This window comes from Cygnus olor, chromosome 26 (assembly GCF_009769625.2).
Source record: "Cygnus olor isolate bCygOlo1 chromosome 26, bCygOlo1.pri.v2, whole genome shotgun sequence".
NCBI lineage: Eukaryota > Metazoa > Chordata > Aves > Anseriformes > Anatidae > Cygnus > Cygnus olor.
The window spans coordinates 4,911,374-4,932,588 of record NC_049194.1 but is presented as its reverse complement, the minus strand read 5'-3'; the positions used below and the strand labels follow the sequence as shown (position 1 = coordinate 4,932,588).

The 21,215-nt window shown below is 53.2% G+C and overlaps 1 protein-coding gene across 3 annotated transcripts in view; it reads left to right on the top strand.

Annotated features, from left to right (window-relative positions):
- The window catches only part of REXO1 (RNA exonuclease 1 homolog), a 42,524-nt gene extending 30,468 nt beyond the window's left edge, over positions 1-12,056 (top strand). For all 3 annotated transcript variants that reach the window (XM_040537607.1, XM_040537608.1, XM_040537609.1), the window contains exons 10-16: positions 1,069-1,182; positions 1,845-1,918; positions 5,411-5,521; positions 5,898-6,013; positions 6,192-6,330; positions 8,802-8,922; positions 9,604-12,056. In XM_040537607.1, the coding sequence (XP_040393541.1) occupies positions 1,069-1,182; positions 1,845-1,918; positions 5,411-5,521; positions 5,898-6,013; positions 6,192-6,330; positions 8,802-8,922; positions 9,604-9,692 (764 nt within the window). In that variant the 3' untranslated portion in view covers positions 9,693-12,056. The remainder of the gene's footprint in view (positions 1-1,068; positions 1,183-1,844; positions 1,919-5,410; positions 5,522-5,897; positions 6,014-6,191; positions 6,331-8,801; positions 8,923-9,603) is intronic.
- Positions 12,057-21,215: the final 9,159 nt, after the last annotated feature.

Sequence of the window (21,215 nt, the reverse complement as noted above, 5' to 3'; positions counted from 1 at the left end):
TGGGCATTACTGAGGGCACAGGGGACAGGATGGAGAAGTCCCTGACTGCCTCTTGGAGGGCCAGGCTGTGCTGTAAGTGTTCCCTGTTTTAAATGCCAGGGAACCCTTGCAGAAAAGCTGTGCCCAGGAAGAACCCGAATGTCACTTGGAAGTGACAAGTCACAGACCCCCCTGGAAACCAGGCCTCGTTAGCTCCCATGTCCGAAGAATGACTTATCCTGTTTCTTAAAATAACCATGTTAGAGTACAACATAATTTGCTGTGGATGGAGAAACAGCACAGCAAACGTGTACAGTCGGAGTTGGAGCCGCACACCAAGACCAGCAGGGAGTTTTATGTTTGCCTCTGAGAAGTGATTTGGAGTAAATGCTGCAACTGTGTGCAGTTTTGGGCGCCACAGTGTAAGAAAGTTATAAAACTGTTAGAGAATGTCCAAAAGAGGGCTACAAAGATGGTGAAGGGTCTGGAGGGGAAGACATGAGGAGCAGCTGAGGTCCCTTGGTTTGTTCAGCCCAGAGCAGAGCAGGCTGAGGGGAGGCCTCATGGCGGCCTGCAGCTCCCTCACAAGGGGAGCGGAGGGGCAGGCGCTGAGCTCTGCTCTCTGGGGACAGCGACAGGACCCGAGGGAACGGCATGGAGCTGGGACAGGGGAGGGTCAGGCTGGGGGTTAGGGAAAGGTTCTGCACCCAGAGGTGGTCGGGCACTGGGACAGGCTGCCCAGGGCGGTAGGCACGTCCCCGAGCCTGCTGGAGCTCAAGAAGCGTTTGGACATCATGCTCGGGCACATGGTCTGATTCTTGGGTGGTCCTTTGGGGACCCAGGAGTTATGGGTCCCTTCCAACTCGGGATGTTCTATGATTCTATGATTAAGACTGCCATTTTCAAAGGGATTGCTTTGTCTTTATGAGAGTTTGAAAAGAAATTTACCATCCCTTAACAGGAACTGTTGTTTGCCGATTTCAACAGTGTTTGGGGCTTTAAGTGAGATTGATTTACCTGTGCTTTGGCCACATTTAGCAGGTACAGGACTTAGAGAAGCCTGACCCTTACTTCTCTCTTCTCTTAAAGCCTCCTGCAGGATTTGTTGTCGCTGTGGCACTGAGTACATGGTCTCAGCCTCTGGAAACTGCATTCGCAAGGAGGAGTGTGTCCATCACTGGGGAAGGCTACGCAAGCAGAGAGGTATATCTCTTCAAAGAGGGCTCAGTTACGTGTTAGACGTACTCTAGATCTGAAAACAGAGTCTGTGTTGGCTTGGAGTTGCTGTGAAACATTTTGTGGCTTTGGGACTTGTCACGCTCACAGATTGTGGCAGTTCCTAGTTTTGTCACTGGGTGGCATAGCCTTGTAAAGAGCTGCTGGGGAGCAGTGGTACAGTCCCTAAAATACGAAAATGTGTCTGGAGCTGAGGTGGTTCATCTTTTTAGCTTAAAAAAAAAAAAAGAAAAAGTAAAAGGCACAAACCATCTTGTGCCTTTTCAAAAATCGTTCTTTTAGGAGACTTAAGACCTCTGCTGCCTGAGTGAGTTTACTGGTCTTGGTTAAACTCGTTTGCAGCAAGACAGTAGCCTAGTTGGAACTCTCTAGTTTTCTGCCAGTGCATCCATGACCAGTGAATCTGCTGTGCTGGGTAAATAAGTCAAACTGCTTTGCTCATCTGGGTCATTGCTGGTAGGTGGCTTCTGCAGTTTGAATACGAGAGACTTGTGAATCTCTATTTTTTCCCTTTGCTTGCAAATTATTGTTGCTGTGTTCATTCAGGACATCTCTGCACTTGTCAGCTGAAGTTTAGGTCTCTTGTTGACAGGACTCTTCTCTCTGACTCTTAACTCTTGCTCTTTCAGTGCCAGGTGGATGGGAAACTCATTACAGCTGCTGCTCAGGAGCTGTGGGTTCACCAGGCTGCCAGGTTGCTAAAGTAAGTTATTGAGCAACACCTTTTTATTCTCAATGACATTTGTCCTCTGCTTGCAATGGTGGTGGCTGTGTGATCATTGAGCCTTTAGAAGAATGGTGGATTCCCCTGGGGGGAAAAAGCAAGTACTTCTTAAATGCCTTTTGCTATGCAAAGGTAAGAAAATTCGGTGTTTGGCAGGAAGGAAGAATCTCAAATGTTTGGAGTTGAAGTGGTTTCTATTTTGCAGATGCAAATTTTTTAACATTTTTCTAAGCAAAATGTAAGCACTTTTTCTAAGCAAATAACAGCGGGTTAAGTTGCCCAGCAAAAACTTGGATACAGTCTTCTTTAGGGAAACACTGAAAAAGTGAGAAAAAAGGGAATTCCTTTTAAGAAGCAGGCGTGGGGCCTTGACAACAGTGGCCAAAACCTTTTTCCCATTTTTTTTTTCTATTCTCAGATGCCTCTGCTGAGGTAACCTTCTGCTGTAGGCCAAATCCTTTATTAGTTTTCCATTTATTGCATGCCCTTTGTTGTATTAAGGGGAGGAACCTTCCCAAGGAGCCTGTTGTAACCCATAAATATTGCTTCCTCTTGAGGAGGGTGGGGAAAGGATCACAGCAGTAGAAAGCAGAATCTAAAACCTGCTCAGGAATTGAGCTTTGGCCCTTTGGTCAAGCTGAATGCTGTCGGGGATACCTTTGTACAGGTGCTTTTTCTTGTTTTCCTTACGCAACAGCCTGGCACCATTGGCTCTCTCAATCCATTGACTGAAGGGAACAATCTGTCTCTGGCCTCTGCCCAAGGACTAGGGATGCTCCTAGTCACTTGTTTCAGTGGCATTTTTACATTTGGCAGCTGCCATGCGGAGAGAGATGGTTCAGAACCAAATGATCTAAGAGGGTCATGTCCAGTGGAAGGGGCTCCCACAGCTATTTATTGTAGGGCATCTTCTTGTCTTGCTGTTTGAAAGTGCTCAGGTGATACAGAGCCAGCAGAGCTCTGGTGAGGTGTGTGCCATCATTAGTCTGGCCAAAAGCTAGAACTAGGAAGTGAATTCTGGGGCAAAATTCAAGGCTTGTCAAGATAGGCAGAACTGTCAGCACATGAACCCTAAAAGCCTGTCCTGCCCAGTCTGAAGCATGGATGGGATCAGGCAGGCGGCTGCTTCTCTGATTTCTTTTTCATTTGAAATCAGGATCTCTTTTTGATCAGTGTTCCAAAAAACATCCAGCAGGGAAGTCGGGAGAAATTGATGGGGCTATAAAAGCATGACTTCTCTGCATGTTTTTACGTGGCTGTTGTAGACCATAAAACCTCATGGCCTTTTAAGAAACATACAATTTCTCTAATAGCCTCTTACTCAATGAAGCATGCTGTCAGTGCTCCAGGGCTCAGGCATCCTTTCACATCTGCCTCCTAGTTGTTGTGTTGCTACAGATCACTACATTCTGGCTTTCTTGGTTTTCTCATCCAAATGAATTCTTTGGTAAATTTAAGGTCAGAGTCCCCAGTCTGCTCAGGATGAGAATATGCAATGGGATTTGGGGATGGTTGGGCTACTGGAGAGCACAGCGTCTTTCGGCTTTGAAGGCATTGAAAATAGCAAATATTTATAATAAACTATTCTAAGTAACTGGGTGCATAGCTGGTTAGAAAAGCATTGCTGTGCTTTTTCCTTCCAAACGCATTAGAGATGTGGCAGTTTGGGTCATGGTGCAGTTAGCGCGTGTGGCAGGAGGTGGCAGGATGGAGCTGTGCATGGAGCTACAGCTCTCCAGGAGCGGACCAGTCGAGCTGCTGTTCTTTGTGACAGCTGAGTCTGCTTGCTTCTTTCTTGGGTCTGAAAAAACGAAACAACTTTTCTGCTTCCTTCTCAGCGAGGAAGAATTGGACAGTTGTAGAACATCAGCTGTTGTAGAAAAACACCGTTTTTTTTCCTTCACTGCTCAGTTATGTTGCATAGGAGAGAAGGGAAAGGATCAAGCTGAACGGGAGAGAATTTTTACTATTTGTCGGACTGGTAGTCTGTTCTACCCATTTCTTTAGCAAAACAATCAGATTCATGGGCATAGATGCAGAATTGACAAGTGTGGCCTCTTGCTCCTGGGAATTGAACCATGCAGCCTTTGAGCAGTGCTGGCTTTGGGTGCAGGGAGAGGTCAGGCCCGGTGTTGGCCCAGCTGCCTTGTTAACCTCAAATGATGCAGTTCTCTCTACTCTGGCTGGTTTTATTATTATGTACTGTATTACCCACAGTAATGACCAGTGAAGGAAATTATGTAAATCCCCACTTAGTTATCCCTCTGCCTACAGGTTTCAGTTCTACAACTGCCTGGGTTTGTCCTCTCTAGCCTTTCTGTTCTGAGATGATGCCATGTGCAGACTGATTCCTTGTAGGGTGAGATTTGTCAGAAGCATGGCGGAGGCTGTATGCAGACTGCTGTGATTATGCACAAATATGTTGAGATCTAGGGATAAACAAAACTTAAAGGAAACCACTGGGAACTAAGGGAGAGAGCGTCTCACCTCTGGGTGTGGTGCAGCAATTTAATTTGACCTAAAACCATGCTAGTGGGCAGTCACAACCTCTGCTTTGCCCTCTGTGTTCCTGCTTCCTTGCAGGCACAGTGATGAAGGTAACTGGCTCAGTGCAATGATCCAGTTTAAAACACCCCAGAGAAGAAGGCTTTCAGGCTGAGTAGTACCAGGGCAGGTGGGATCTATGGCTGTGGAGGAGAGGAGAGTGGGAGTGCCTCTTGCAACAGTGGCTTAGTCTTGCGTTGGCTTAAGCCACTCATGGAAACACTCCCCAAGCTAGCAGGAAAACTCAGGGAGCTTTTCTGCGCTCAATCTTGTTGACTCTAGAGCTTTAGCTGGGGATGATGAGGAGAGGCTGGAAATAGTTTCCATTTATTGCCTCAAGTGCTGGTAGGCAGTAAGCTCATGTTTGTGAACTGTCTGGTTTCAGAATATAGTGGCTCTTACTTGTCTGTACACACTGACATTTTCTGCTGCTTCATTTCACTAGCTTCTCGTGTCATCTGTGGGCTATGATACGCTTGATACTAAAGCTCAGACAGCGATGTTTGACATTAGAGTCCTGCAGCTGGGCATGTCTCAGTCACAGGCTAATCCAGGAACCAGCAGCTGGAGTAGATCTATGTAAGACCACCGAGCGAGCCTTTCTGAGTAATTCTACTCTGAATTGAAAGTTGGAAGCTACCTGAGACTGCCATCTCCTAGTCCTTAGATATGTGATGCATTGCTACTATGTGAACTGTTAATACAGTGCCTCTAGTTCTGATCCTGCTTTGGAATTGGGTTCACACATGGCTACTACATTGCTTTTGTGGTGAACTTCTCAGACCAACTGGTAGGCAAGTCTTATTTCTCGTTAGAAATGATTTAAAAAATTGTTTTGTTTAAGTGGGTGATTCTGTTGAAATGGAGTTTTGGTTTTCTTGTTCCTTCCATCAACAAATCATTTTCCTTTTTTATTTTTCCTTTAAGCAACATGTCCATGACGGGCGGAAAGAGAGCCTTGATGGCTTTGTGAAGACTTTTGAGAAGTTGCCTACGACTGATGGTTACCCTGGAATCTACGCATTAGACTGTGAAATGGTGGGTTCCTAATCAGAGGGGCAATGCACAAGCAAAATGAGGCTTTTTGAGGAAGGTTGTGTCTGAAGGAAAATTCTTTTTCCCTACCATCTTCTTTCCTTCCTGCTGTGGACTCTAAGTCACAGAGGTTTACATTAATAAGAGTTAATTGAAATATAAATTTAATTAGTTGGGGCATTGTGTGCTTCATTTGGGGACCACATTTACCCTTGAAAAGCAGTAGCTAGTTGGCCTGTATTGAGCAGTGGTTGTTGGCTGGCTTTGCTGCGATGGACCAACTGCATTTTGGGATCTGCAGTGCTTTGGTGAACAGTCCTGTAGATACCATGCTGTGGTCGGCATGCATTTGTCATCATGTCTGCTTTGTCACTTGCAGTGCTACACTAAGCAAGGACTGGAGTTGACAAGAGTAACTGTGATCAACTCTGACCTGAAAGTGGTTTATGACACCTTCGTCAAACCGGACACCAAGGTGGTGGACTATAACACCAGGTAAGGACAGTCTTCCTTGGGTTAGAGCTCTGTGGTCAGCATCAAGAACTTAGGAGGAATTTCTGGAAGAACTTGTTGAAACTCCAGTGAGCGCTACTTCCTAATAGCTGGAACTTTTTTTGGGTCTTGAGGTGTTCCTTTGGTGAAGGAAGCCCTCCTCTCTGCTCTTACACTGCAGATTCTCAGGTGTGACAGAAGAGGACCTGGAGAACACTAGTATCACTCTGCGGGATGTCCAAGCCGTCCTATTGAACATGTTCAGTGCAGATACCATATTGATAGGGCACAGCTTGGAAAGCGATTTATTTGCACTAAAGGTAATTCGCATGTCTTGTGTTTGCATCTCTCTCTGGTTCTTTCCCACCCCGGTGACTGTTACGTGTCATCTTTTAATTTAGGAAGCGTTTTTGTAGGAAGAACCTGGAGGACACAGTGGGCCTCTCTTGTCTCTGAGCCAGTGGGAAGACGGAAGAGTAGGGGAGTGGGTTGTGTGCATCACTTCTGATCTCCCCCCAGCTTTTAGTGACTGGTGCTGCCCTGGGGGACAGACCTCTCTGGGGTGACTGGGAGGGGTGAGTAGATCAGGGCTGGCTGGAAGGACTGATCTCGAATCATTTGCTGTTCACCTGTGTACATAGTCAAGTATCCTCCAGTGGTGTCAGCATCCTTTGACTGGCCTGAAGGGGTGCTCAGCCAGGATCAGGGCATGAGCAGAGCGGACTCAGGAGTCCCCTGTGCCCTCTGGATGTCCACAGTAACTGCTGTAGGAACAGGACAAGTCTCTCTGCCTCTGCACTGGAGATAACTGCCTTTCTCTTCTAATTGTGAACTGTCCTTGAGGTTCTCTGCCTTGTTTGCTGTGATTTGTGGCATTACTCTGATCGAGCTATTTTGACCTTTCAGCAGTCTTGTTTCCTGCCTGGCCTGCGTCAGCCTGCTCTGCGCATCTCTCGGCCATCTCTGCTGTCCTGGAGGGAGGGCTGCCTTCTGAACACGGGTCCCAGGGGGTTTGGCTAGGGTCACCGAGAAAGCATGCGGCTGGCAGGAGCCAAGGCTTTAGTCTGTGCTCACAAGGCAGAACTTCCTTCAGCCGTTCTTTGTCATGCAGCTTCTTTGATGAAGAAGTTGGGGCTGCCAACTCACGGCAGTGGTTTGGAAGCAGGGGGTTTTAATGTCTGCAAAGCGTTTTACCTCTCCGTGGTACCCTTTATCCCAGCCTCTCAGAGAGCTCGTCATCATCATAAAAAAAAATTATTTACAGTTTTATCAGCACAAGATGACTGTTGGCCTCTTAGAAGCATGATTTTCTCTTAGCATCGCAGACGCTGCCAAGAGAACGAACCCGAGAGCAATATAGCAGAGCGTGACAGGCAGTGGCATGTCAAGTCGTAATGTCTGAGGGCTGTGGCAGTAAAGTCGACATCTCGCTAATGGCCATGGCAAGCTCCAAATGGTGATAGCATTTCAATTTTTATTTAAAGCTATATTATCCCGTTTCCTCAGTCTTCCTGATCTACATAAGTAATTATCATTGTGCCTGGGTGGGTGCCAAACTTGACTGCAGTCTGGGAGAGATTATCCATAATGTTGGCAGTTTTACACTCCAAAGAGCGTAGCAGGTTGTTTCTGTTAAACTGCAGCTGTTTTCAGGCATTTATGGAGCTGGGCTATGAAACTATTAATGACGAAGTTACGAATTGTCACGCAACATTAGCTGGTGCCTAGGAAGAGTTGAGGCAGATGAGGAGACTGGATTATCGGTGTCCTGTCTGAGTCACGCTGTGCTGAGCCTTACAGAGCTTTCTTTTGGTCAGGCATATGAATTTCTCTGTTGGACCTTGTGTTTTGCTCCTGTGCTCGTTATGTGGAACTGCTTGCATGCAGGTTCCTTTAGCTGTCACTGAGCATACGTTCGTGGTCAACAGAGGATTAATCTTGTCTTAGCCTGAGAGTAAGAAATTCGTATTTAAAAAAAAAAATCAGGCCTTCCACAGGCACCCTAAGTGCAGGGTAAGGCAGCGTTCTAAGCAACCTGTACAGCATCCTCAGTTCCTCGCGAAGTGTGATGAGCGATGACACTTCGTACCCTAGAGGACAGAAAGCCTCTTGTCTTCCCTGCGTGCCCCAGGCAGTTGGACCTGAACATGGGGCTGCTCAGGGCCTCCCTCCCATCTACTGTATATTTGTATGCCCAGGAGTACAAGATGTACTTGTCCCATTACAGCCTCGCTCAGCTGTGCTGGTTAAAAACTTCCTGTTGACTTTCATTGCTGACAGACTGGCAATTTTCAGGCGGGTGTGCACCTTGAAGATTAGGCCTTTCCTCTAGAAGCAGTGTGATACACAGTGGATTGGGTACCATTTGGACATCCTTCCTGCTTCGGTTCACATCTTGAGAAGCAGTTGGAAGGCTGTAACGAGCTTTGTGGGGTCAACTGGTTCCTTGGCTTTGTTTTTCATTGCAAAAGACAACCTTGGAGGTCTGCCAGCTTCTCCAGGCCAGGGTATTAAGGAGTAACCTGTCCTGAATTTGAGTTACATGAACTGAAGCAGCCCTGAATTTCTGCCGTTTTGAACACGCCGGGTAGGCAGGGCTTTGAGGGCGGGGGAGTCATCTTTGATTCAGCCAGAGCCTCTTGCAAAACTGGTTGGGTTGGAGCTCGGCAATAGCATTGCGCAGGGCCTGAAAGGCTGACCGGAAGATTGCGTTAGCGTGGTTAATCCTGAGGAGTGCCCATCCCTGTGGGAGAGGGAAAATAAACATGTTTCTTTCCTGTTCCCTCTCCAGCTTATCCATGGCACAGTGGTGGATACTGCGATTGTCTTTCCCCACCGGCTGGGTTTACCTTACAAACGGGCTCTCCGGACGCTGATGGCAGACTACCTCAAGCGCATCATCCAGGACAATGGTGAGACTGAGGCGGAGCTGAGAGTGAGGGTCTGCCATCCCATCCCACCTGGATGTGGTTCCTTGGACCTGCGTCCCTCCCTGCTCTCCCCCGGCCCCGTCCTCTTGCTCCTGAACTTCCTGCTGCATAGTGCCTGCCAGTAGCTGTGAAAGGGCCAGCGTATGAAGGCTCTGCCAGTTTGTTTGAACCCTGGTCTGAGGGCCAGCAGCGCTTGCTTCTTCCCTTTCTGCCCTAAGAGGGGACCGGGGGAGTGGGGTGAGACGGCCAGAGGCAGCTCTGTCAAGGCCATGTCGTGGTCTCTCTTCTCTCTCTGGCAGAGTAGGACTGACCTTTCTGTTTGAAGCATGGAATGTTCCCTTCAGCCTTCAACAAGCGCGCTGTAACCATACTGCTTGGCAGCTTGAGGCCTCACTGGCCAGTAGCCTTAGGGCCTACAGAGTAGCAGCACTTCAGCCCTTAATTAAACAAGAATGGTGCAAGGCTGAAGTCCAGCACAAGTGTGTTTAGTGAAAACTCTTCCACTTCCAAGTCCGTCTGTTGTTCACAGCGATCGCAGACGTACCACAGAGCCAGCCATGTCGGGCAGGACCCGGTCTGGGGAAACCTTCCCCTGGGCTTTGTGCTGCCAGCAGCCCCGTGCAGCAGGGGAGGTAACTGCTGTCCTTGTCTTTCTGTCCCCAGTGGAAGGGCACGACTCCAGCGAGGATGCCAGAGCTTGCATGGAGCTGATGGTCTGGAAGATCAAAGAAGATGCTAAAGTGAAACGATGACTTGCGCTTTCTCTCTCTCCTGTTCCTCCTCCACCTCTTCGAAGCAGTGCAATAAATGCTCAGAGTAACACTGTCCACCTGTACGCAGCAGCATGCTACCCCAGACTCCCCGTGCACTTGCAGGTATCTACAGGACTTAAGGACTGCTGCTGGTGCAGCTGAATGGCACCAGCTCACTGCTTGCAGGTCCGTGTGTCCAGGTAGTGGCTCTCAGATCCTGTTTACTCTGCCCGAGGGGTACTCTGTGGTACAGCAGTTGCCTTGTAGGCATGGCAAGGTGGTTTTGAGTAGCACAACCAGAGAGAACTCCTTGTTTTCGTAGGAGAAGCTTTTAGAGGTAGGTTGGATACATGCAGAAAGATCTTTCTGGTTCAGTTAAAGGTAGATCTTTTTTTTTTTTTTTTTTCAAATGTAACTTAAATTGCCTCTGTACTCCAAAGCAGTTAGCTTCCTGCAGGGTTTGGAGAGGGAGGGAAGTGGAATAAAGTTTGGCAGGAAGCTGTGAAGTGAGTGGATTGTGTAGCTGGTGTGTGAATGGCAAGCGAGGTGTGGAGAGAGCCGAGGACCAAGCCATCTTGAAAGAGATCCTAATGCAGACCCACCGTGGAGGAGAAGGAGCTGCGAGAGAGGGAGGCAGTTCCTGAGAGCGTGTGTGGAGCAGCAGGTCTGAGGAACGAGCCTGGGTCAGGGTTGTGTCCAGCTGCTGTGACCCAAGTGATCGGTGAGTGCTGGCGTCCTGGTTCTGCAGGAGCTGGACGAGGGAGAAGTCACAAGCCTCAGACCTTGCCCGGACCTCAGGGAGGTGAGGGACAGCGGGGCTGTGACAAGCTGGGCTCGCTGTGCCCAGGCGGGACGTGCAGCCTTCCAGGGTGGGAGCTGTGCAGAGGAGGACAGCAGTGAAAGCAGGCGCTGCATCTTTGCAGGTCAGGATGAGCAGTCCTCCCTCTCACCCTGAGCTTCCAGAGCATCCCCCGCGAGCTCATGTGTAGGGATCAAAGTTTTGGGGGGGACGTGGGGGCAGCTAAGACTGTACTCCGTGGCCCCGACAATCTACAGGTACGCAGAGCTCCTCACCAGTCTGTTCCTGATAGCAGGGACTTGATGCAGGTCAGACCAAAAGCAATAGGTGAAAATACTCTTTTAAACTAGTTTACATGTTGGGAGTTTTAACGAGAGCAGAAGACCCACTTGTTGTCCGTCTGGCTCCCCTGGACAAAAGCAATTGCTGAGTGTCTGCTGTGCTTGCAGCAGCTTGGGCAGGCTCGGAGGTGCTGGCGGTCTCTCTCTGCCAAGGCTTAATTGCTTTCGTGGTGGACAACAGCGCTGATTTCCCTGGTAGATGAGGTCTTTCAGCACTGTGACAGCAGGTGTGAGAGCAGAGATCGCCCCATCCCCTCCCAGGACAGCATCTGTTCCCAGCGCTGGCTGCTGTGGTCCCTTTGCGTACAAGTGGGATGCCTCCAGCTCCTGTTGCTGGTGATCCCTGTTCTGTTTCCGCTGGTGGGCAGCGGCTTGGCATCCCAGCCTCTTCTTTGCCCAAAGCAGGGGCCGTGCAGCTCCCTGCTGCTTCCCCAGAGCTTTGCAGGCCGTGACACATCTGGCTGTCCTTGCAGCCTGCCCTTGCAAGCTGCGAGTTGCAGGGAACGATGCTGTCTCTGTCCAGGCCATGGGAGAGACGGAGGGACAGTTCAGAGCTTCCTAACCAGGGAAGGAAGCTTTATTCCTGCTTCTGCCTTTCCCTAGTTTATCCCCCCCATTTATCTTCACCCCTGGCTGCAGCGATGGTGCCTGTCTGTAGCAGCCCACTGATTTCAAAGCCTCCAGGTTCCCCAGGTGCTGGGCATGCAGGCCCAGCTCCCCTCTTCCCAAGCAGCTGCCTTCCCCAGCAGAGCCAGCACCCTTGTTCCCAACGAAGACGTGCTCTGTGTCCTGCTGGGGAGCCGTTTCCCCAGCTTTATCCCAGCGTCTGGGCTCGGGGAAGGCAGAGTGTCTCTGCAGCGCATGTGAAGGCAGGCAGGAGGGCTCTCGGTCATTTGACCCTTTGTCTACCCACGGTTCAGCTGAGATGCCCTAAAATGAGGCTTTGGGGGTGGGATGCAATGGGGGGAGGTTGCCTCTTCCGTGGCATGTTGGTGGGAAAGGAGACGTGCGCTGTTGGTGTGGGTCAGAGCAAGTGTCAGACCCGCGTGCTGTCACTGCCTCCCTGTAGCGTGATGATGGGCAGCCCCTGAACCCCCGCACCCCTGGGCGCTGTAACACTGTAAAATAGGAGGTTTGTGGTTGGTGAGAGGTTTTTGGGTTGTATATAAATATTGTAACCTGTAACTTTTTGTAATTGTTTTTAATAAAAGGGTGTTGACTAGATGCATGCTCCTGAGTCTGGCTCTGCTTTACCTGCATCTGGGCTGGGGAGGGGAGCTGGAGCCAGCCCAGAGGTGGGGGAGCCTGGACAGGCTTCCCTGGAGCATCCCTTGAACTTGATGCCACCGTCACTCCCTCCATGTCCTGCCGACGTGGCTCTGCCAGCCTTGTAACCGGCTTTGTGGCTCTGAGCGATCCCTGCCCCTCGGCTGCTGCAGAAGTCCGGGCGCCCCTGGGGCTGCGAGGTGGTGCCCGAGACGAGGTGGTGCCCGTGGAGCCCCGAGTGGGGCAGGTCCCGGATCCCACCTCTGCCCCCGACCTGGGGTGAGAGCCCGGGGAGCTGGCGCCTGCCCCGCTGCTCTCGCCGCCTGACCAGGCTCCTCGGGAGAGCCCCTATCAATCTCACAAATGGGGCAGGAATTAAAGTGCCAAGCGAAGGAGCTGATTCAGCACGGAGGAAGAGGTGAAGGTAAAAAGTTCAAATAAAAAAATAATAGGCTATTAGATGACCTCACTGGCAATGTGTTTTATTTAACGTGCTGGTGATGGCTTGGCGATGGCAGCGGTTACTTAGGATGCTGTCAAAGTCACGGCTGAGCTGTGTTCTCAGCCACCTCTATGGGCCTGCGAGGTGCTGAGCTCTGGCATCCCCTCCCCTGGTGTGATCCCATGTGGGGCGGGTGGTCTCTGTCCCTCCCTGATGTCCCCCTCCTGCAGGTCACCTGCTGCTGGGGGGGGGGGGCTGGAAGGGGACGGATGCCTCGAGGTGAGACTCGTCATCGGCCCCAAGGGGAACTCCCTGTGGTGCCCGGAGCTGCTGTTTTGGAGCCCAGTGGATGGAGGGGGCTGTCTCATCTCGGGGAAACTGCAATGGTTGAGGGTGGAGCCAGGCAGGATTTTAGGGCTGCAAGAGCTCTGGTCCCAGGAAAGCACAGGTCACCCAGCCTCGGGCATGCAGATGGATGTGCAGTTGGACAGACGGATGGACACTGGTGGTGCAGGTGTGTGTTTGATGTCTCTCTTGTTGGTCTGAACCACCTCGCTTTTCCCTGGAAGACCTTGTGCCCCAGGGGACGCTGCCAGAACTGTTCATTACCCAAAGAAACCACAGCGAGGGTCTTTCTTGCTATTTTTTGCTCTTCGGGGGAGCTTTGCCTCTGAAGCCAGGAGGAGGAGGTGGGGATGGTGCTGCTGCTGGGGAAACTGAGGCACGGGAGAGCCTGGGTGGTGACAGTGCCACCTGCTCAGGGCCACTCCTGCAAGTCCCTTTGCAGAGGAAGAGACACAAATCCCAAATCCAGCCTTTGGTGCAAGGGGGCATGGGGGGGGGGGGGGGGGGGGCGGGGGGGGCTGCTGCTGCCTCTTAAATAGGGCTCAAGCAGGGACAAAGTGGGGTTGTGGGGGCAGGAAGGGCGGTGACAGCCCCAGTCCTGCTCCCCCGCATCCCCTCCCCAAGGGCTGGAGGGGGATGGCCTGGGGGGCCTTTGGGACGATGCTGCAGCCTCTCCTGCAGCTCAATAAATGGATTTTCCTGCTTTCCCCGGGAGCTCTGGGGCCCAGATTTGCCAGGTCTCTTCTGGCTCCAACTCTCCGGTGTCACAGCTCGTGGTGCAGGTCTGTGTGGGGACAGTCACACCCCCTATGGCCCGGACCCCCAAAGTGCCCTGCAGTGCCCAGACACGGGGGTCCCTGTTCTCAGCCCTAAATCCAGAGCCAGATAGGGTGACCCCGATGTCACCGCAGGGATCAGGGTCTCTGTGCACCTCTCCGGTGACAGAGGGGAAGGGGGGAGCAGGGGCTGGTGGAGGAGGAACCGTGTCACCTCCTGCCCTTCTATCGCTGTCCCCGGGTGGCAGCGGGGTGGCCGGGAGCGGAGGAGGAGGAAGAGGAGGGTGCAGGCACCGGGCCGGAAGGAGGGTGCTGCCGACTGGTTGTGCAGGTTTGGGGGGGAGATTTTGGGTGGTGCAGGCGGTTGCTGGGTGCCGCGGGCGTCGCGTGCTCCTGCCACCGCCCTGCATGGGGCAGCCCCGGCGCCCGCAGCCTCTGGGGGGCCGTGGCGGGGGCCGGACGCAGCCATGCCCAGGGCCAGTGCCGCGATGCCATCGCACGGTGACGGCCCCCGTGGGCACAGCTGATGGGGGTTGAACCAGAACTGAAGCTTGGGGCAGGATCTGCATTAACCAGAGCCTGGGGAGGTGCTGGCTTGAGGCTGCTCCGGGCTGAGAAACAACCCCTGTGCCGCAGGGGATCTTCTCTGAATTATTTTCTCTGTGCAAACGGGGCTCAGCAGCTGCTCAGCCGTTCAGAGCAGGGCACCCGGCGCTGCTCGGTCTGCCCGAGGCACCCACGAGTGAAGGTAAGAACCAGGCTTGAACTTCAGCTCCCCTGGTACGAACCAGGCTTGAGCTTCAGCTCCTCCCTGCCCAGGCACAGGTTGCTGCCACCGCGGGGCAGCCCTGGAGATGGGGGTCCCCTGTGCCCAGAGGGGGGGATGCACCGGGAGGGTGACCACAGCGCACGGGTGTCCCTGCACCCCAGCACGGCGCTGTGCGCAGCCTCCCAGGACTTGTTTAATTGCTTCTGGGTGGGTCCAGCTAATTGCAGGGAGCGATCGATTGGTAAAAATGTCATCTTTGCCAGCTGCCGTTAGCAGGGTGACCTCGGCCATTGTCCCTCGGCGTTATTGGTGCCCACGGTGGCCCGAAATCACATGCCACGTGTCCCTGCGGGGGGTGTCGGGGCAAGATGTGGAAAGCCCTTTCCTTCCTCCGGATGCTGCCCACCGCAGCAAGGGTGAAAGCTGGGCAGGCGCGAAGGCTTGGGGACAGGCTTGTCCCCACCACGTCCCCGTGGCTGCTGGCCTGTCCCAGCAGTGGCTTTTCGGGTCTCCGGAGCTGTGCATGCCCTGGTGCTGAGCTGCAGGTGGGAGCGCCAGCTCTGAGCCTTGTGCCGGTGAGAAAGGGAGGCTGCACGGGGGGGGGGAAAAATGCAGATTTTTTTGGTGGGGTTAAGAGTCACAGGGAGGTTGCTTCGGAGCGGGGCTGTGCAGTGCAGCCAGCACGTGGGCAAATGGGAGAGTCCCAGGGGTGAAAGGAGAGTGGCAGGGACAGGGCAGCAGATGGGGGACTGGAGGAAAGGGCTGAAATGCTGAATTTTGTCTTGGGTGCTGCTCCAGGACCTTGGGAGCCACCAGGAATGGCTGCGATGCCGGAGGAGCTGCTGGTGAGAGCGGGTGTGAAGGCAAGCGATGGGCCTGGGGGGCAGGAAGGGAGAAATTCCTTCCTGTTTGTGGAGAGGGGCTGGTTATGTCTAGTGGTGAATGTTCAGGGCTGCAGAACTGCCCAAAATCTCTCCTGGCTGGGCCAGCTGCATCTCATCGAGGGTTGAGCACCTCCAAGGATGGAGATTGCCCCTCAGAATCCTCCTGTCACTGATGCTTTTTGCAACACCCAACCACAATTTCCCCTCCCGCCTGCTGCCGCTGTGTTCCTTCCCCATGGGGCCCAGTCCAAGGAGCTCGGGAACCGTGCCCATCGCCAGCCTCGCTCAGGTGGGAGAGCATGAGCAGCCTTGGGGGACAGGGGGATGCTGCTGTGCTGGGGTGTGTTAAGCAGCACATGCAACACGGGAAGGCATGGCCGGGCACGCTCACCCGTGGTTTTATCTGGCATGGCTTCACCCCCAAGCTCAGCAAACCCCGGAGGCGCAGAGCATGAATCATGCCGGGGTTGCCTCACTGCGTTCAGCCAGCGGTGCCGGGAAGGGGCCAGGCTGTGCCCGCACAGAGGGGCTGGGAGAAGCGGCCCGAGAGCAGAGCAGCTCCTAGGAAGTGTGAATCACCGGCCCCGCACCGTGCCAGAGTGGTGCCAGGCGCTCACCGCCACTTCCCTGCCCACTGCTGTGGTGCCTGACCTGTTTTTTTGCAGCACCGGGGCAGCCCCGTGGTTTTATTTTGAAATGCTGCATGATGATATTCACCAAATTTGGGTGGGAAATGGCAATAAGCTGTTAATTTGGCTCAGCTCACAGCAATCATTCGGTGAGCTTTTCCCCTCCCTTTCCAGCAGGCAAGGAGCATCGGGATGGGTTTATGTCACCCCAGATAGGGATGCACCCAAATTAGCCCTGACCACGCAGGCTGGGTGCTGGGCTGTGTCACCCAGTGCACGGCAGGGACATGGGGACACGGTGTGGGTGCGTTGTTTATGGACCTCAGATGAGTTACTTGTGGCTGTGCTATAAATGCTTTATGGACTGCTAGCCTAGCACTTGCTTAATCACCTCCAGGTTTCTGTGGTTAATTGCAGCGAGCAATTAATCTAACAATGGCTAAGGCAGGACCACCACAGGGGGGCATTTCTGCTGGTGTGCTGGAGAACCAGCCCCAGCCCCAGCCCCACGATGAGGCTTTGAGGATGTTGGTGACACAGGAGGAGCGTGGTGGGGGATGTGTGCGGGGCAGGGCGAGGGATGGGGGTGTGGGATCCACGGGGCTGGCTCTCCCCTCGGGGATGCCCTCTGGAGTTGGTGCCACTGAGCTGCCCCAAAGAGCTGATTTTTATCCTCTCCCCTCTTCCAGGGATCTGAAACTCCACCTCCCATCCCCAGGGTCATGCCTGGCCCATGCTCCTTCCCCCCTCTTCATGGAGCGGTGGAGCCGGTGCCAAACCTGGGGTCTCGGAGGGACTGGGGCACTCCCAGTGAAACCAGTCTCCCCACTCCAGTGCCCTCCTGCCCCCCCTGTGTGCTCACTGCCCGAACACCCCCACACTTTGCCCACCCCTTGCATCCTTGGCTGTGGTTTGGGGGGTGCTGATGCTTCACTGGAGCAGGAGGTGCTGGGGCCAAGCTGTGCAGACTGGATCCGTGCCAGGGCCAGGCGGGTCCCCAGGGAGGCCAGCACCGGAGGTGTGGCAGGGGCTGTCCCACGGCCCCGGTGGGCAGGGCGGTGGCAGCCACAGCTGGCAGCAGGGCCACGGGCAGGATCTGTGCAGGTACGGGGAGCCTGGGGGAGTGTGGCACAGCCTCCCTGTCTGCTTTTTCCCTGTTCCTCTCCCCATGAGCCCCCCTTCATCCTGCCTGCTTTGGGGCACCCATGTGTGCTGCTGGCACTGGGCGGGTACCAGAGGGCTCATGGCTGGCAGGTGCTCTACTGGGGGCTGTGTCTGTCCCTGCGGACCCTGGGGAGAAGTGGGAGCCCCCCTCTAAGAGCACTTTGGTCCTTGCTTGGCTGCTGGGCCCAGGGGAGGATTTGGGGTTCTCCTGGACCGGGATGGGGACAGGGACTGGGATGGGGACAGGGATGCTGCATTTTCCCGTGGGGTTGGATCAAAGCAGCAGGCAGGTGGAATAATAGGGTGAGCAAGCAGTGTGTGGAAGGAGATTTATGGCCTGGGCACGTCTGGGAAGCCCCCAGAGGCTTTCCTGGGCCGGATCTGGCCGCGGTGCGGGGGCGTTTCCGCCCGGTGCGATAAGCATGAGCTGGCTGCTGCCAGGCATCTTCATCCACTTGCTCATCGCACGGCGTCGCCCGTGGGACAGGGCATCTCTGGCTTGTTTTAACCCTATTTAACCAGCAGCATATTTTAAACCTATGTATTTATACATATATTCAGCATATTTTAAACCTATGTATTTATATATACATATTTTTTTCTTGTTTTAAACATTACCTGCAGGGGCCCCCATGTATGGGGCTCAGTGGGGCCACGTCCAGCAGCAGGCAGGCTCTGATCTGACACAGTCACCCTACTTTGCTGAGCCTCCTCCAGAAATACAGGCCCCGCAGGCAGCTGAAACCCAAGTGTGATTAATTCTGGTTAAAATCTGAATGTGTGTGCTGGGATAAATCACCCTTTTTTGAGCCTGTGGGAAAAATGGAGCTGGAGAAGCCCCTGGTGCCCTCTGCTCCGGGAACGGGGCGATGCTGGGGTTGCTGGCGGGCAGGTGAGGACCTCCCAGGGCTGTGGGATCGGGGTTCCGGGGGGGCAGGACACCAGCTGGGGCCCCACAGGGACATGGCAGTCAGGTAAACAACCTCAGTGATGCTGAGGCTGCTTGCGGCAGTGCCCATGATCCGGTAGAGGTGAGGTCCCTGGCAGGTTGGCACCAAGACCCTCACCCCCTTGTCGTCCTGAGGGGACGTGAAGTTCCCAGGGAGATCCTTCGGCATCTCGGCCAGGAGGTGGCTCGCCCTCAATGAAAAGTGAAGTTGCCAAAACATGGAAAGTCAGGGAGACAACTTAAGCAGATGCTTGATTTAAAACCACAGATTTCTTTAAAATGGAAAATTCGGGTCAGCTGAAGCTGACACCATGCTGTCATTTTTTCCCTCAAGCACTGCCGGAGCTCTTTTTTTTTTTTTTTTTTTTGTTGGGGGGAGCAGGCAAGGAAGAAACACAACTAGAAAACTCCAGTCCCGGCCGGTGGCTGCCGTGGGTCTGACAGATGCTCCCAGGGAAGCAAGCGCTTTTCATACTAACACCTGTGCTGACCAAAGCAACAACCAAACATTTATGGGGTCATTTCAGAGGCAAAACCATCACAAAATGTGCTGTACGGCCCTGTAACAGGGGGCTAGGGCGCTTCAGGCCCCGACAGTCATCTCCACATGTTTCACTCTCCCAAGCCAGTCCCATTTGGTGCAGTGCCTCTTCCCATTTAGATCTGGTTTATTTGTGTTCATCCATGCAAACCTCCACTAGCCCAAATGTATAGTTTTGGGTGAGAAAGCCCTGCTTCTTGCCCAGGGCAAAGTGCAGTGTCTTGTCGGCATGAAGCAGCCTCACCTCGCTGATTTGCAGCTGCATTTTGCTGCTGAGACCCCGGGGACCGGCAGGACTGGCCGTTCCCCACCGGGTCAGAGCGCTGGCAGCTGGTGGAGCTTCCCGTGGGCTCGCTAATCGCTGTCAGTGCAGCCGGAGGCTGTCTTCTGCCTTTGGCCATCTCCAGCCCTTTCTTGCCCCAGGATGGAGCTTGTGCTCAGGTTTGCCACCTGCCCTGGCACCAGATTAATGCTTGTTCCCACATGCCCAAGGTGTAATTTTTATTTTCAGTTATCAGTGTGAGCTCGCTGCTGGTACCTCCTTGGAACTGTTTCTGCTGTGCTTTGAATCAGTGTTTCTTTCCCCTGTTTTTGCCTTTCCCCTGCTATCAGGGCTCGGATGCAGGGGCTGTTTTCCAGATTGTCTGTGCACAGTGCTCAGCTCCTCGGAGGTCCCCACATCCGCCAACTGCCAGTGCTTAATTAGCTGCATCTTCGTTTGGCATCATCCAGGAGCACGAGTCCTCTGGAGCTGAGGAGCAGAGCATGGAAGGGCTAACAGCAATCGTTAGGTGGTACCAGGGGGCTCGTGCATGTGGGGACGTGGTGGACATCCACCTTCAGGCCTGATCCTGAGCGCAGAGGCACCTCCTGCAGGGACGGCCACCAGCGGAGCTGAGGTCTTCCAGTGCGTTTCAGTGAGACTCAAGGCAGCACGGACTTAGACTCTTGATCGAAGAAATCACACATTTTGTTAGTTTGGAGGCAGCAAGCCCAAGCAAACACCTTGGCACGCACCTTTGCCAGCCTCAGCTTTCATGCCTATGCCCTGGAGCAAGGAGCCAGGAGATGCTGTGAGCAATGGGTCGGGGTCCCAAGGGCACTCACAGTGGTTAATGGCCTCAGCTGGCTGCCATGGCCAGAGCCGATCCCGACCTGCCTGCTGACTCCCAGGCTCTGGACCTGTCTCATCACCACAAGCCTGCCTGCAGAGCTGGGCCTGGGGCTGATCCCGGCTGCCATCCCTGGGTCTGCTGGGGACCGCAGGGTGGGCTCGGGCTGGTGAGGACCTCGCTGTGCCTCCCTTGTCTCTTTGCAACCAGATGTAGCCCAGAACTGGCTGTTTGCAGGGGAAAATGTCCCCAGCTGACAGCTTCGTGGTTATGAGTGTTCAGCTTCAGGGAGGAAGGTGGGAGCTCTGCGTCTCTCTGTGTCAAATCCTTCGCCACCTTATTTTACCCAAACCAAGTGGAAATAGCTGGGCTGGGCACCCGGTTCCCATTCTGTGCAGGAATCTCATCTCTCTAGGCATCCTCGCTCTTCCTGCTCCCTCTTATGGGAGGGTGTTGGAGCTGTGGGACTTTGCATGAGTGTCCCACCACACGCAGCAGCTCTTCTCTGCAGCATCTTCCTCCTCAGTCATGCTGTGAAAATGTTGACGGGACCCAAATGTCCTGACTCCACGGGTGCAATTTAGGATTCAAGTACAAATGCAGAGTCTTTAGTGGTAAAGAAAGATGATGTGGATAAAACTTTTTTTTGGCCAAGCTCTTGGACACAGGCAAAACCTGGGGCTGAGGTGCTGCCCGTGTTTGGGGTCTCCTTGACCCGGGGTGAGGTGGCAGTGCTGGAGATGCTGGTGTCACCCAAGAGCATCTCAGGGCAGCGGTGTGTGTCAGGGCCAGCTGATGTCAAGTTTGCCTCATACCAGGAGGAGTGACAGGGAGAGGAGTAGCCACTTCAGTGAAAGAATGGAAAAAGAAGTGATCAAAGGTATGAGATAAGAAATAATGGCAGGCACAGACTTCTGTGTAAGATTATTTAATAATAAGGTAATTAATGCTTTACACCTCACTGGCTTCTTTCATGTAAGGATCACAAAGCACTTCACAAACATTAATTAATCTTCCCTAACATCCCTGCAGGGGAGGTCACTGAGCTACTGAGCATAAGGGAAATTCTTGTCGTTGATGAAGGTGGTTGCTCCCTCGGCATGACGGATGCTTGGGTGTGATGGCAGGATGGGGAGAATTTCTCCTCTGTGCTGTTGACTTCAGTGATTTCCCATAACTTCCTTGAAGAGAAAATTTTTGAGTTGTCACAGGCAGCTGGGACTGGGCAAGGTGGGTCTGAAAGAGGCTTCACACCACTTCGGATCTTAGCTGTTGCTGGTCCTGCAAAAGGCAAGGAAAAGGAAATCAGGCTTCAAAGAGAGAAGGAAGTTTTCTCATAACAAATACTCAGCCTGACACCGCCCCTTCTGTGGCATTCAAGTGGCCACTGAGGACCTCATGTCAATATTGAGAGTGCAATTTCAACTCTCTGGAGTAGTAAAAGGATCTAGGTTAGTTTGCAGCTTCAGGGAATTCACCCTGCTGTGCTCAGAAGAAATGTCCCTT